At 40.6% G+C, this 15,409-nt stretch overlaps 1 protein-coding gene across 2 annotated transcripts in view; it reads left to right on the top strand.

Annotated features, from left to right (window-relative positions):
* Window positions 1–15,409, top strand: part of rimbp2 (RIMS binding protein 2) — a 115,760-nt gene that overhangs the window by 15,982 nt on the left and 84,369 nt on the right. For both annotated transcript variants that reach the window (XM_037097602.1, XM_037097603.1), the window contains exon 5: window positions 8,162–8,299. In XM_037097602.1, the coding sequence (XP_036953497.1) occupies window positions 8,162–8,299 (138 nt within the window). The remainder of the gene's footprint in view (window positions 1–8,161; window positions 8,300–15,409) is intronic.

Below are 15,409 nucleotides of genomic sequence, written 5' to 3' on the forward strand. Positions count from 1 at the left end.
TACTAGAGGTGCAAATCTTCACTGGTCTCTAAATTTGATAATGATTCAGCTGTCAACAACAAGTATGTGGAACGATTCTCACTTGTGGCTCTATGTATAGTGTGGTACATTTTTTTTGGTTAGAAAGTGCCATCAATCATCAGACTACAACAGTCTATGATATAAAAGCTGCATCGGTATCAATACCAGTATCTGTGTGATTACCTCTGTACAAAAACAACATGACTCCATCTGCAGAGCATTACATGTGTGCTGTAATCTACAGTCGTATTATTATCATGTAGCAACTCTCAGACACACATCACAGGCCCGCCTCTGCTGCACACACCTCTCTCTGAGTTGGAAAAGAAAAGTTTACAATGCCTCCTGAATTTATGGCCCATCAGCTGGGGTCGCTGTGTTCTTTGAAAATGTCTAGTAACGTGTTTCCCTGTTGTCGTGAGTCAGAGGTTAAACACAGCGTGGAGCTCGTCCAGTCTGTGTTTCCCAGCAAGTTCAGAATGTTTGATATGTGCCCAGATATGTCATACTGGGTCCTTTTTAAAATGTATTTAAATCACTTCCTGTTGATTTCTGCCTTCTTCTGACATGACGTTTGCCAAATGTCCGCACACAACTGAAAGCATCAGAGTGTGGTAACTTCACGATGTTATCGTCCAGTTGAGGCCGGACAGTCAACAATCTACATAAACTGCAAACCTGCTTCAATTAGTAATTACTGTTATTATTATTTAGGTTTGTATTAGTTTCTCAAGTAATTGTTTGGTTGTTTGATCAATTAGATGTCAGAATATTGCCAAGTTTCCCAAATGTCCAACGTCTTCCAGTGTCTCGTTATGTCCACAACCCAAAGATGTTCAGTTTACTGTCAAAGAGTAGGGAAGAAACCAGAAAGTATTAACGTTTTAGAAGCTGAAAACAAAGAAAGAATATTTTTGCAATTAATTTAACAATGAGTTAAAAAGTGTAAAGGCAGCTGTTGTTCTCAATTGATTGTTGAGGCTCTGGATGTGACAGACTACTCATTTGTTGCAGCAACAAGTGTTTGCATTAAAAGCTGCAGGCTCTGCTCTGGTAGAATTAAGCTCATGCTAAGTGTTACATCATTATGGACAGGTCATTGATTCGCTTGTGAGCATGAGCATGACGACAAGGCAGAGCACCGGTCTTGATCATCGGCATGATTTTAGCTTGCAGTAGCCTGGCTTGACTAACAAAACTCCTGAAATTCAAAGCATACACATGAATCTTAACCTTTTAGAGATGCTTGTGGCTCTGTCTGGGCGGTCAGTCAGTCTGTGTTTGTGGTCAGCTCAGTGAGGTGGAGGGCTGTTTGGATCCATTCTGAAAGGTGGACGATGTCGCCTCAGGGCGGGGGCTGGGGATGATTATGTGGATCTTGCCAAAATCCACAGTCAGTGGTGATTATTTGTCTGGATTTGCTTTGTAATAAAAAAGCTTATCTCCACAGGTTCAATCTCGGTCCCTGTATTTGTCTCTGCCTTTCTCCTTACAGTGTCTGCTAGTGTCCCGACTGGACTGAAAATTCAGTATGATGTTGCATACATTAATTTGACCCAAATCTGCTAAATTATATTATTTCAAAAAGGCGATTCATGGTCATGTGAACCCTGGTTGATTTGTTTCTTTCAGCGTACTCTTGACAACAGTAGAGCATGTAGCTTAACAAATATATCATTTTCTTCTTATACTATCAACTGATAATGCAAATATGTCAGTATCGGCGTATATGTTGTCTGACATGTTCTGATGCAAAACAATTTTCTTTAGTTTATACTGCAGAAAAAGATGCTTGGGCAGATTTATAGTTTATTAAATTGGCAACTGCCAGGTTTTGTTGTCAGCGTATCATTATTAAGTGAATGTTGATTACACAATAATGGATATGGAATAATGAAACAGTCTGCTATTACATTGTGCCCTATGAACCTCGCTGTCACTACACAGTTTTGTCTTAGCTGGTAATCCAGTTCAGATATTAAATGTTTGAATACATTTACGTTTTTTGTGATTTGTGAACATGAGGAGGACGGTTGTTTGCAACAGCAGTGATACCACTTTTGGAGAGTTTCACGCTTGCTGATTTTCACCCACCTTTGAGCAAGTGAACAATGTTGAACTTCTCCATTTTGTCTGCACACAGCCGCCCTCCTCATTCTGATGAATGACTTTATTTTGGGGCTGTTGTGTCAACTACAGATTGTACTTCCATATTTTTGTATGCTCTTGTCCTCATACAGAAAGAGTGAAGTTGGATCTAGGCAGTGTGATGGAATATAAACCAAGATTGTCACCTGAAATGTTTTCAGTACCATGCTTCAGCATGCCGTTCAGCTGCACCGGAGAGAAAGTCTGGAACTGGAGGTGGCAGCCAGATTTTTTCCTGTTTTGTGAAAAAATTTTCTCGCCAAGTTCAAGCACTGCACCAACCCGCAGTATGTCACCCATCAACAGGAGCGTTTATTGGTCCAGTGTGGCGGGGTGCATTGTCCTTGTTGTAGGTTTTCTACCTTTTTAGCAAAAGGGAATACCATTTTTATACAAGGAGCATCTGTTCAGCAGTGAAATACTTAAATAAGTTGTGTTTAAATGTAAAATAGGCTGTCTCCATTACATATCTTTGAGTTTCATAACCGCATTAGAGGGATAATTGCCACAAATGTGTGTATATTATTTATATGTGTGTATATAATTTTTTGCTTAACTTAAATATCAGTGTTATTAAGGATTTTTTTAGGGTTTTATTAGGGTTTTGGGTATTAGGCCCAAGAATTAACTTATAAACTAAAAGAGTGGAATCCTATGATGTTGGAGGTGGTTGTTGAACATTGTTGTCCAATGTTCATGTCATTAATATGGCCCATTTCTGCTCTGTGTATTGTCCGCCATGCTGGAGGTTAATTGCGCGCTCTTTGATAACATATTATTGGCAGGCAGTGCTACAGACACATTGTGCCAGTCACTTCAAGGCACACTTGCTGTTTCTGCAGCACCCAACTAATGTTGAGGATGATTAATGGAATGCTAATGTGCTCCGGAGTTAATGCTTTGTGTTTATATGGTGATGTAGTTGATTCTAATGTCCCGATCAAGTGGAATTTCACAGCAGATTACAAGGGAAAAGGCTTGGTGGTGCAGTGGGTGCTGCAGCACAATGATTCCTCTTTTGAAGTGATTCATCTTTGATAAATGCATGATGGGGCACGCTACATTGTTGCTGTGCTGTCCAATCCACTGCCTCCATGTTGGCCCATCAGTGAACAGGGGGCACAGGGTAATTGCATGAAGAAGCTGTAATAAGGTGGATTAAATTAGCTTTGACCTGGCTAAAATGAATTAAAGAGGTCATCATGACAAACAGACTCCCAAACTGACTCATTATACCCGCTCAGTCAAATATATCATAACACAGTATTGTCTTTGCGATGCTGACAGTTTACGACTGCAGCCCAACATGATGCATGTGTGCTGGAATAACAGTGTGTAATTCTACGTAATTAGATGTGCCTGCATGAGCCAGCCATCCTAATACAGATGAAAACAGAAAGCTTACCCTTGACGCTGACAATTATCACAAATAATGAGCTCATGCCGATCTGAGCTGTTATTCAGTCAGATGGTGCTTGTCTGAACTGGCAAATCACGCACACGGGGATGAAGTGTATGTGAATTTCATTGAAACTGGATTCATGAATAAATCTATAACTAATATTAAGTTAAACTATTTTGGAAAACAAAAAATAAGGCTCAAGTTTTCTCTGACTCATGTCATTTTAATTAAATTTTTTAAGTGTTGGTCAGACAAATCCCTAACCCTAATGTCATGTAACCCTCTGTACATGGACAAGGGCAGGATAATATTGAAATATTAATAAAATCACAATCACAGAAGCTGCAATTCTTTTTTTTTATTAAAGGTAAAATGTGTGAAAAAAACGGCATCATACAGAGAGATCCTCACAGACAAATCTTGTTCTCCAGATGTCAGAAAACATGTTTGTTTGGTATAGACCCCATGAAATGTATCATCATCATCATCATTTGAATAGGATTGTCAGTGAAAATGAAAATTTTGATGAAAAAAATGACCATTCACACGAATACTGAAACACATTTTCCACATTATGGTCATTCCATGACAACTCACCTGAAGTCCAGAATTTTTTTTAATGAAAGGAATGGGACTCTGCAAAATGACACTGCTCTAATGTAAATACTTTTTGAATTGGGAATTTGTTTGTTAAAGTTTGGCACTCTGAGCTAAATTAAGTCTAAGCCTCAGCAACTACTTATTTTTCACTGGACCGGATGGAAATTTGTCATGAACATTCAAGAAACCTTAAGGATAATTTGCATAATATATTTATTTAATTGTTGTTTCAGAATGTTTAAAGTAATCCAATTAATAACAGTACTTTTACCAGGACAAAGAATCTTTGATTTATTATAAAAATGCTCTGGTTTTCACTTTGTCATTTCACTTTCATTCTGTGCAGTATTATTGTTGTTGTATCACAGCTAAATGTTATTTGGTCCTGCATAAAAAAATTAAGATCGATTAAGATGTCCAACCAAAAACAAGTTTTGACCTGATTAAAAAAAAAAAGAAAAAAAAAAAAAAAAAGAAAAGAAATTCCATAACAGCAACTGGGAAGGCCTAGGTGTGATGGTATGGAATGACTCAACTCTAATATCTGTCTCCATCTAACGCAGCCATTAAAAGTGATGGACCCTTTGACAAACAAGTCAGTGTTTGAGCTTATCAAGGATTCACTTTTACTTGTATCTGAACACAGGACAGCATCATTTCCAGCCAATGCCATGAATCATTGCATGATGTGGTAATTAAGTTACCTTATTTCCGAGTGTGAATGGCAGCAGATGTGACGGAGAAGAGCTTCTCTGCACCTACCAAGGTCGAGATGGATGGGAGGACTGTATGGCTTTAGGAGTGGTGCCTTGCAGCAGGGGTACAGGGCAGGACGGAGACAGCCTTTGTCCAGATGTCTGCTTGCGTTAGGGAGGTTATGGCACTGCCTCCCGCCATTAGAAACAAACACTAATTGCCCATTGGCCCCGGGTTGGAGATGTGCAGCTGGGGACATGTGGCTAAAAATAGCACTGCTTGTTCCCATGAGTGGCGGGCACAAAGCACCATAGCATTAGTATTCAGCACTAAAGCATGGCATGGACAAAAAAGGTCATCTCCTGGCCATGGCCACAAATGTCAGGGTGGGGTAAAAAAGCGACACCAACACAGGGTGGCCGAACTGCGAGCAGCACCTGAGGCTTCGCCCACATTTGGACCAACCTACTGAACCACCGTCCTCTGTCTGGAAATGTCACATGGAAACAGCCGGCCGAGTGTCATGACATCCTGTGTTTTGTGTGGAGCCCAGCAGCGTGCGCACTTGTTCCATGAAGGCTTTACCTCCATGCAGCGACGGCCCTCCACGCTTGAGTCGAGTTACAGCTCTCCCTCTATGACACAAAAGCAGCATCTGGTTCCACCTGACTGGAGCCATGAATAATTTAATAGGAGGCATTATTATTTCCATCCAGCTCCACTAGCTTGGCAATAACAAGCAGTTTAGGTAGTGCTATCAGCATCGTTGGCTAAGTGGTTGAACATGGAGGGAAGATGTTGTTTTACCTCGTTGGCATCTTATACTCGTGTGGGTTTGTAAGTATCTGGTTGAATGAGTGCTTAAGTGTTGTTTTTCATTGATACGGCCGGTCAACATGTTAGTTAGCTTGCAGAATTTGAATGTGAATAAACAGAGATGTGTGAAGCATCTGGGTGACTGTGATAATACAATTAACTCACCATTATACCAATCGCTTGATGTCTAACAAGCAGGAGTTTTTTATTTATTTTACAACAAATCCATCACCAAAAAAAACAAAAAAACAACAACAACAAAAAACCATCCCCTCCAGACATGTATTAAACTGTTATAGAGACACTTTGCTTTGAACATTAATGTGCATCTGATTTTTTTCTTTTGTGCTAAAAGTATCATTTCCACAGTCAAACATTTAGAGGATAAGTTCACCCAAAAATGAAATTTCTGTCTTTATAAACTCACCCCTGTTTCGTAACCCAGAAAACATTTCTGGAGCTTCACAGCAACACAACATTGCATCACTCTCCTAAATTCCGGAAGTAGCTGGGGAGACCTAGAAAATCAAACACTGCAAAAAGAAACATAAAAGTTTCTGGAAGCCCCGAGATCCCAAATAGTTTTTAAAAAAACTTTTTCACCCCCTTGATGCAGCCTCCAGCTTGTGTACCCACTTAATACGAGGTGCTTGCTAATGCTTTCAGATAACTCGAGTGAAGATTTCCACTTGAAGAAAGGGGTAAATAACTTATTTTTAAATTAATTTTTGATTTCACGTCTTCTGTAGACTTGACGGATGAGCTTTTTAGAGCCTATTTATGTTGTTTTTTTCAGTTGTTTTACACCCCTGGAGGCTATGTTTTTGCGCCTGTGTCAGTTTGTTGGTCGTTTAAGGTCAGGTCTGGATAAAGGGATGAATCAAGGAATTATTTTTCATTTTCATGCGTTTGCGAAATAGGGCATTTTATGATGTTTTTCATTAATTTCTCAGGGAATAATGCATGGATCTTGATGAAAAATGTCATGTTTGGGTGGTTGGTATCGATGAGTGACTACAATTCGATATGGATCATACATATGCTGAATTTAAATAATGGTTATGCTGTTAAGGATGGTTTAAAATAAAGAGTGACACAGGGCTAACATGTTTGATGTTGGATTTAGCTTGATTGAATTCAAGGGGACTGTTGGCCTTGGTGGAGGTATGCACTCTACAAAGTGCCTGTCTTATTTCTTAGGTTTTAAAACAAGTCACCAGCTACTTTGGTTTTTCTAGGCGAATGCTGCAAAGCTGAAAGCTCCAGAAATGTTTTGTGCACTATGAAACTTAGTGATTTTCTTTGTGAATGTAGCCAAGTCAGACTTTTGTTTAAAAGCATAATTACAAAGAAGCGCCACTTTTAAGATCAACCGTATTTTCGTTTTCAGGTCAAAATCATTTTCAATGGGAGTGCAAGAGGCATTACTATGATAGCATCAAAATTGCTATTTTTCAAACACTAAGAAGGCTCGACACAACACAAAACTTTGCTCATAGTATCACCAGGGTCTCTTCACATGAACATTGAGAACATTGTGTACATAGAGTTTACTCAAAAAAAAGTTTTTGAACAACTCACTTTACCAATTGATTTTCTTGCCATTCGAGAAGGTTCGATCTCGGAATGCAACTTAACATGGAGGTGAGTTGACCCTAGATTGCATTTTGGTGCGAGTTTCACTTTAACCGGACTTTCTAAAGGCACATTGTTGAGAAGACAATTCCTGAATTTTCATCTTCGGGTGAATTGTTTCTGTAAAAACACACCTACTCCTTCTCCCTTTTTAGAATCCAGAATATATGATTATGCAAATATCTCCATTTCATAAGTTTAACTGTGGAACACAAGATGCCTCAAGACAATATCTCTCCTCTTACTGTAACTCCCGTTCTCAGTGTATGTGCACTGGAGGCTTCAGGTTTTCACATCACATTCGCTGTGTTTGCTGAATATTGGTCCAGGATTAGCCTCTAAACTGTTTGTGAGAGAAAATGTAAACTTGGAGCATGGCATGTGAAAACAGTCTCCTAGTGTCAAGCTCTGCACATACATCATACAAATAACCAGTGAGTTTATTTTCCAGGTAATCAAAGTTTAGCCTGTGTTCCTTGTGGGCTCAGTGCAGCAGGTGGGCAGGTAGTCCAGTTATTCCTTCTATTGTCAAACAGAATCTGTGAAGATCAATGAAGGGAGAGCACTGCATGAGCGAGCTGTAAGCTGTTTTTCCACCTGCTGGCTCCGAGCAACCACTCACCTACACTTAGAGATGGAGTGCTAGCAGATTTTATAACCCGTGGTGAAGGGTTATTTGGAAACAAAAAAGAAAAATAACTGCACAAACAAACTGCCACTGTGCATTTGTTTAAACGGAAAATACAAAAAAAAAAAAAAAAAAGCCATTGTCACTTTATCTTTCACGCTGAAATACTGTCACTGACGGCAGCTTTTGTGTTCTTCTCTGCTTCCCTCCCACAGCTGAGAAATGAAGTTTCACCCCTCCGGCTCCAAGGTGCGCAGCATTTGGACAGCTTTCGTCTTCTAGAGGGCAACAGCCAAGCTCTGAGCCTCAGCCCGGACACTCTGAGTCACCAAAGGCTAAAGCAGAAGTTACTGGTGAGATGTCTGAGTGTGAAAGGGAGATAAAGTCTTGTTGATGCTGGGCTGGACACGGACCATTTGGGGCACTTGAGGACTGCTGTGGAGGCATTCGCTCTCAGCGGTCGTCGGGCTCTCATGCTGCTCATTCTGCTTCGGATTGTGAACTTGTGAGCCATGAGTTATTTTTTCCCGAAGATGTTGGTTTAAATTTGAAATGAGCTGTGCATGCCTATGCTAGTGTTCATTTAGAATCGTCACTGGGATTAATTGGAGTCAAAGAGGCAGCAGTGTTTCCCACGGGGTCTTGTGAGACTGTGGTGTGTGGACTGCAGATCCTCTTGAAGGGTCCGAGCGGCATGAGCTACAGATACAGTTTCATGCATTTGAAAAGTTAAAGGCATCATGCTGGTGCGCTTTGAGAGCAAAGTTAAGAGGTTAAACAATGACAGCATTGTGCTTGGATAGTGGATGAGTGCAGTGGAGAGAGTGCGGAGCAGTTTCTGACCTCCCCGAGGCCCTGAGCAAAAATTTAGCTAATTCTGCTCTCTGACCCGTGAGCCATTTAAACCATTTGCTGTTGCCACACAGTCCCGCCTGACACCCCAGTGCTCCCACTACAGTTCTCCCTCCTTTAAAACAGTTTGCTCCATCTGGCGTTATAAGAATACGTATAGCTATTCAGAATAACATGAACAAATCTATTCAATATATTAGATAGAATATGAAGTGACATTAACATTAAACCACATCTTCAAATATAGTATAAGTGCAGTTTTATTCCTATAGCTTGGCTGAATAGTTGATGGTTATTTATTTCCTGTTATTGAAAATGTCAAATCCCAATCCCCCAATGTCAGTTTGGGGATTCAGAAAGTAAGAAGTCAAATTGTAATTCTAAGCAGGCCCGAAGCTCTGAGTGAACCAAGACCGCTGGTGGGGCACAGCCTCCATACAAGGGTCACATGCTGTACACATGCAAATAATTACATTGCAGCTCATCAAGACTAGACTATTATCGATGCAAATCATGCCACTTCGCATAAGTCTCCAGGTTTATTGTGTAGCAATTTTAATGACTTCATTAATTGTATATATGTGTTAATATGGTCCACTCATGCTCAACATGAACTGAAATGTGAAGGGTCCTGAAGGAGCTTTTCTGCATTTTTACCTACAGTAAGCTTGAAACCCTGTTTTGCACAGGGTCACTCCATGAAATGGAGTTTTGATACCTTGAGTAGTGTATATCAGGGGATATGCCTCAATGAATCTGAGCTTAATCAAATGATCAGAAATTAAATTCAGTTGGGAGGTGGGGGAGGGAAGACATCTGTTTTTGCCCAGTGGCCCCTCACTGGTTTAGTCCGGCCCTGCTGCTTATCTGAAATATTATGTCAGCCGTCCTCTTATTTTGGATAATACTGATAAACACAGTGTATATGTGTACCATTACAGAGCACTGGAGCAAGTTTATTAATTTTCTGACAAGTGAATATTTGAGTATTCCCTATACATAGCATATTGCTATATAGCAATCTAGCTTGGTTACTGTTTAACCTGTTAAGTGTCATTTCCTCTGGAGTGAGGAGACCTGGTAGTCATGTTGTTGAAGCTGCTGTGGACGGTAAACAGCAGGCTGCCAGAGCGAAGCTGGGTTTGTCTTCCTCAGGCTTCCTCCAGGCTGCAGTCTCACAGCGGAGGCTGCTTGTAATTCCCCCGGCTTCCCCCGACGTCTGTGGTTCAATATGAATGAGCTGCATCGATTAGCCCTCAGTGTGCTGCTTGCGCAAAACGGGATGAGTCTGTGTGTGTGTGTGTGTGTGTGTGTGTGTGTGTGTTTGTGTGTGTGTGGTGTGTGTGTGTGTGGTTGCTTGCGCTCTGTCCTGTGTTTCCTCAGCACCCACCAGACTGTTGCTCTCACTCAGGGCAACGTTATGGGTGACATCTTTTGCTGAACCATAAACTGAAACTTTGTTATTAGCAGTTTCCTCTCGTGCGTTATCGAACACTTAATGTGATATTCTCTGCTGTAGTGATTTAAACAGGAATACGTGTTGCTAGCTGTTTCCTCTCATGTCTTACCAAACACTTAATGTGATATTTCCTGCTGCAGTGATTTAAACCGGAATACGCGTTATTAGCAGCACATGTAACGAGCACTTTCCTGACTTGCAGCTCATGATGTTCTTACACCACTTTCACAACCCTCAAATCTTCTGGCCTCACACCCTGAGAGCATGGCCTCCGTGTGTCAAAGTCCGCCAGCTGTAATCTATAGGGGTGTGATGTTAGCACTACTGACTGTGATTGTTTGCATAATGATGGTGGTGTGAACTGTATTTTTAAACCCTGCTTGTGAAACGGCTGCTTGACAATTAGCTTGTCAACAATTCCTTAAAGGAACAGTTCACCCAAAAATGAAAATTCACTCATTATCAACACATTATCATGTATGCATGCTGCTACTTCAGGGCAATTGCTCTTTAATAACCTGCCTATTTCAAAATAAAAGCCTGAAAATGCTGCTGTAGCTGTATTGCAGCTGTATTGCATATGATGGCAAATATTACAACATCGACAGGCGGTCGAGCTTGTGCACCCTTCTTTCTTGCTCCATTGCTTTCATTCTGAATGTTCTATAATTAGGAGTTGACTAAATTTAACCATGAATTATATGCTAATATTAAGATTTCTTGAAAATAAAAATCTAATTGATTAGAAAGATGTTATTTACACCCTCGATGTGCGGTCAAGTTTGTGCACCCACCTCCACTGGGGTGTCCCTTTTAGCTTAGCAGGAAAGATTTCCGCCACTTAAAGCATGCAAATAAGGTCTTTTCAAATCAGTTTTGAATCTGAGTGTTGGAGTGTTGGGTTACCCTGGATGAGGGTGGGGGCGAAGTGATTGGTTGCTATTTATTTAAAGGATCGCCTGCCTACCAATATTTTCAAAGCAATGGAATGTGAATATGTATTTTATTCAAAAGTGGATTTTTTTTTAAATATGTCAACCCCCCTTAAATCCTGAAACTATTCTGCAGAGAGGATATCTGATTTGGCTTTGACCACTTTTGACAAAACATTTTATGTACAGTAACTTGCCAGGTGTTGCCATTATTCGGTCCTAATTCACTGCAACTTGTGATAATTATAACATACTCTGGTCACATGAAGGCTCTCCCCTCGTACCTGTTGTGGTTGCCAAGAAACAATTGCTTTTGATGTCAAAGGTGCGTCCTATGGTGTCATTAAATGGTGTTTTGCACTGCTCTGCCAACAAAGAAATGGAGGACCGAGGGTACTGGTGAGGGGGTGGGCGGGTTAGAGGAGGGGTTGTTAGTTCCCTCGAGTGGAAAAAACAGCCGATTATGGGTCCTGAAAGATCGGCATAGCATCAGTAATTACCAGTGCTGAATAGTCTGGGTGAAGTGGTTAATGAAAAACTGACAGAGCATGAGGCACTTCTTCAGCAAGCTCCATTAGCCTGCAGCTCTGTTATCTTATGATGGAGATGCAATCAACAAACTGCATACACACCCTGGTGAAGGTATCCTCCTCAAGTACACAGATGTCTGCAGCCATTAAATCTCTCAGTGTGTTCCCTGTAAGTCATTAAAGTGACATTTTTTAACTTTTCCATCAAGCTCTTGTGTTTTTTATTTATCTTTTCGTTGTTTGTGCTCTTTTAGTTACGCAGATTTGTGCGGAAGAGGTGAATTAACGGATACTGAGTTATAGTTGCTGTTCTGCAAAAGTTGACATTTACGTAATGTTTTCCTCTGACGTTTTAATGTTTTGAATGCAGGATTTTTTAAGATTAAGGAAAGTGTCAAAAGAAAGAAGCAACTTTGTCTACAGTCACTTTGCTTTCTATAAATTATCTACAGTTGGAGACTGCACTCATGGTAGTATAATAAAAGTCATTAAACACATCTATGAGGTGCTTCGAGCACCCACTGCTAATCTGTTGTTCTAATCACTGCATCCAAATCAAGAGAACTAATCAACTAGCCAGATTGTGTGCTTTTGGATGCATTTTACAAGAATGCATAAGCAAAAAGTAACACAACATAAACCCAGGCAAGGCTCCACTGATATCTTCCTCTCTTTCTAAAAAGCAACATTATTACCTCTTCCACGCTGGACAAAAATCACACGAACACCAGCTAACATCTGGATGTTGTCTTTGATGGAAGAAGTACAACAGTGTTAATTTCCGGGCAAAATGATTCCAGTTGGCAGTGATGGAAATGACACGTGATTGGACATGATTTAATCATATCCTGCGTGATGATTTGGTGCCCTTTGAAGTTAAGGGTGTGGGAATATAAAAGTCATTCATCTGATTCCGTACAAGTGCCACTCCAACATCATTCAGTCTGTGTTGGTTTTTCAAGAGAGACTGAAGTGAAAGGTAAAAAATGAAAAATGTAAAAAAAATGCTAATGTTGTCATTCCTCCCTGTGGCTTTCTACTGTTTTCCCAAGCATTTGTATTCTTAATGTGACACACAAGAAAATAAACAGTATAGTATTGTTAAAATGAAGACAGATTCACTGCATGGCTAATTTTTTGTTTAAAATGTCCTCAGAACTATTTTCTTAATATGAAAAATTCAAATTTTCCAAACAAGCTGCCGTGTTGGTTTAGTTTAAAATCAGGGACCAGGCAGCCAACCAGTGCTGTCTGTCCAGGGAGCATTTTAGAGGGTGTCACCTCTGTTGGTCAAGCGTCCATGTAAACCTCTATATGACTCTAAAGTGTGTATGCCTTACCTCCAAAGGAGCTGCGACAAGGTCTCATGAAACCCAAACCCAAAGTGTGTGTTGCCACACTCGGCTAATATCTGTGCAGGAGACCAGAGAGAAAGATATTTTGTGTCTGTCTGTTCGGCTCTCAGCACTTCAATCTACTGTAATCTCTGTGGTTTGAAGTTTTAGTTTCACTCCTGCTTTGTTTTTGTTTGATCACCTTCACTTTAAGTTGGGCAGTCGTGTTGGTTACTTCAGGACTTTCACTCCAAAGACTTTTTAGGAAATGAAAAGTGTTTGCCACTGAATTAGTGGGGCTTTGTTTGGAGCGATTCTTCCATAATACTACTGGGAGGATCCCTGCTATTGGCTAACGTCAAGCCAAAAAGCCCCAATCCTGCAATATGCTGTTAAACCCCCAAGCTAAGGTTGCATCTGCAAAATCTGTGTGTGAACTGAGCAAAGATGTGCTTTAGTGAGGGGAAGAATGTGTTATTTCTCCTTTCAAGACTCACATGGTCCTGCTCTAAAATGAAAAATGAACAAGCATGGCTGCCTGTCGAACCGGGATGTTTACCTGATAAGTGGGCCCTCGTGTTTTCCTCTTGCTCCGCTGCAGGGGTAAACTTGTGAAGTAAATTGGCAGGCTTTTCATGCGCATCTGTCAAAGACTGTTGGAAGAGAGGTGCGAGTATGTCGTGATAGTATTTGATAGATGTGAGTTGCCCGAGCAGATGTGCTGTTCAAAGTGAAGATTGACTGATTCACTGCAGTAATGTGATGTGTGATATTTTGGCAAAGAGTCACGCGTCGCAATTCTCTGAGTAACTTTGCAAAAAAAGGCTATTTCTGTCTTCCTCCGCTCTGATTAGCCCATCCACATATTGAAAAGCTGAGGGTGTGACCCATTACCCATCTGTTTCTGAGAGTGTCTCATTGTTGCAGCTGGAATAGCAAGGGGCAAGACTTGCTGGGGATGTGAGCGGTTTCTCCTTGGTTAACTTCTGCCCTCGTAACTATTCATCAGTGGGAGCTGGCCTACAGTCAAGCCTACGGGTTCACTCGTGCTGCGTTTAGTTGGATGGTTGACTGACTCATCAGTTCATGGCACACCAGATTGCTGATCATAAATAAGCGTCACGCAGACTGGAAACACCATACTCGCCTCGCAGTATGTATATCATCGCGTCATGTTCCTCCAAACAAACATGACTAAAAATATTCCCTGGTGTCAACTTAATGTCTCCCACACAGACATCAACGCTGGACTCATATCTATCCATATTGGGAAAATATAAACATCACAGAAGGGGCTGAGAATCAATCTCCTTCTTGCTATGAGACGACGACATTAAACACTAACACGACGTGCTGCAGATTCAATGAAACTTTTAATAGCTGATGAAACCCAGTGTTGCTGTTTTTTTTCTTGTGCCACATAATAATGAATTGTCTTTCCTGCACCTTCTTTATTTCTTCCTTTAACACGATGAAGATGGACCTCCTGCAGGTGGCTCCCAGCTGGTTGAGAGAGATTGTTTTTTTGAATGATTCTGTTCAAATTGATCCAAGATTCAATCTGTAATAGCTAGTGCATTAATTAGTTTTGCGGCATAAAACTGAGGCTTCTGTCTTTCGAGTCACATTTGTATGCTCATAATGATGTTATCATGTTGGGTTATGTGATGCAAAATGTGTTGACACCACACCTTGAGGTGTAGAGACGTCTTATGACACAGTTTCATTTATTTTAGTCAATCAGTCAGCCAATATAGCTTATTGATTTACACAGTCTTTTAAACCTGGACCCTTTCTTTCATATTTGGTGTGCAAATGATTCATACTTACCAAAACTTTTGGAATTGGTCCAGTAGATCACCTGAGCTGAGTGACTGGAACCATCAGGGTAGTGTAGCTGGAGCACACTGGAGTGCCTCTCCACCAGCTGTTTCTGTGAGGAGATGAAGAAATAAAATGTTCACAGTTTGCGTCATCGCTTGAAAATCATCTACGTTTTAAGTGCTTCCAATCCAGCCATCAGTGAAGCAATGACAGCCAAAAGAACCCCCAAACAAATGTAAAGGTCAAAGATGTCACATTGACATTTAACATGTGCTGATTAATTCATGACATCAGTGCAGGCTTTTAGTAACACACAAGAAAATGTTCCACTACAAAAGATGCCAGTAGTCTTAGTGAATTTCTTTTTTTTTCACACAGTTTATACACAACACTACACCCCTGGCTGCAATGTAATCCTTTGGGGCAACTCTGACCATCAAAAGTGCTTGTTTTTGGCACTGACAGGCTGATGTTGTTGTTCTAAGAGTCTGACAACATTACATATAGCAATGCTATGGAGACAGACCTTTTT

This window comes from Acanthopagrus latus, chromosome 5 (genome assembly GCF_904848185.1).
Source record: "Acanthopagrus latus isolate v.2019 chromosome 5, fAcaLat1.1, whole genome shotgun sequence".
NCBI classification, from domain to species: Eukaryota; Metazoa; Chordata; class Actinopteri; order Spariformes; family Sparidae; genus Acanthopagrus; species Acanthopagrus latus.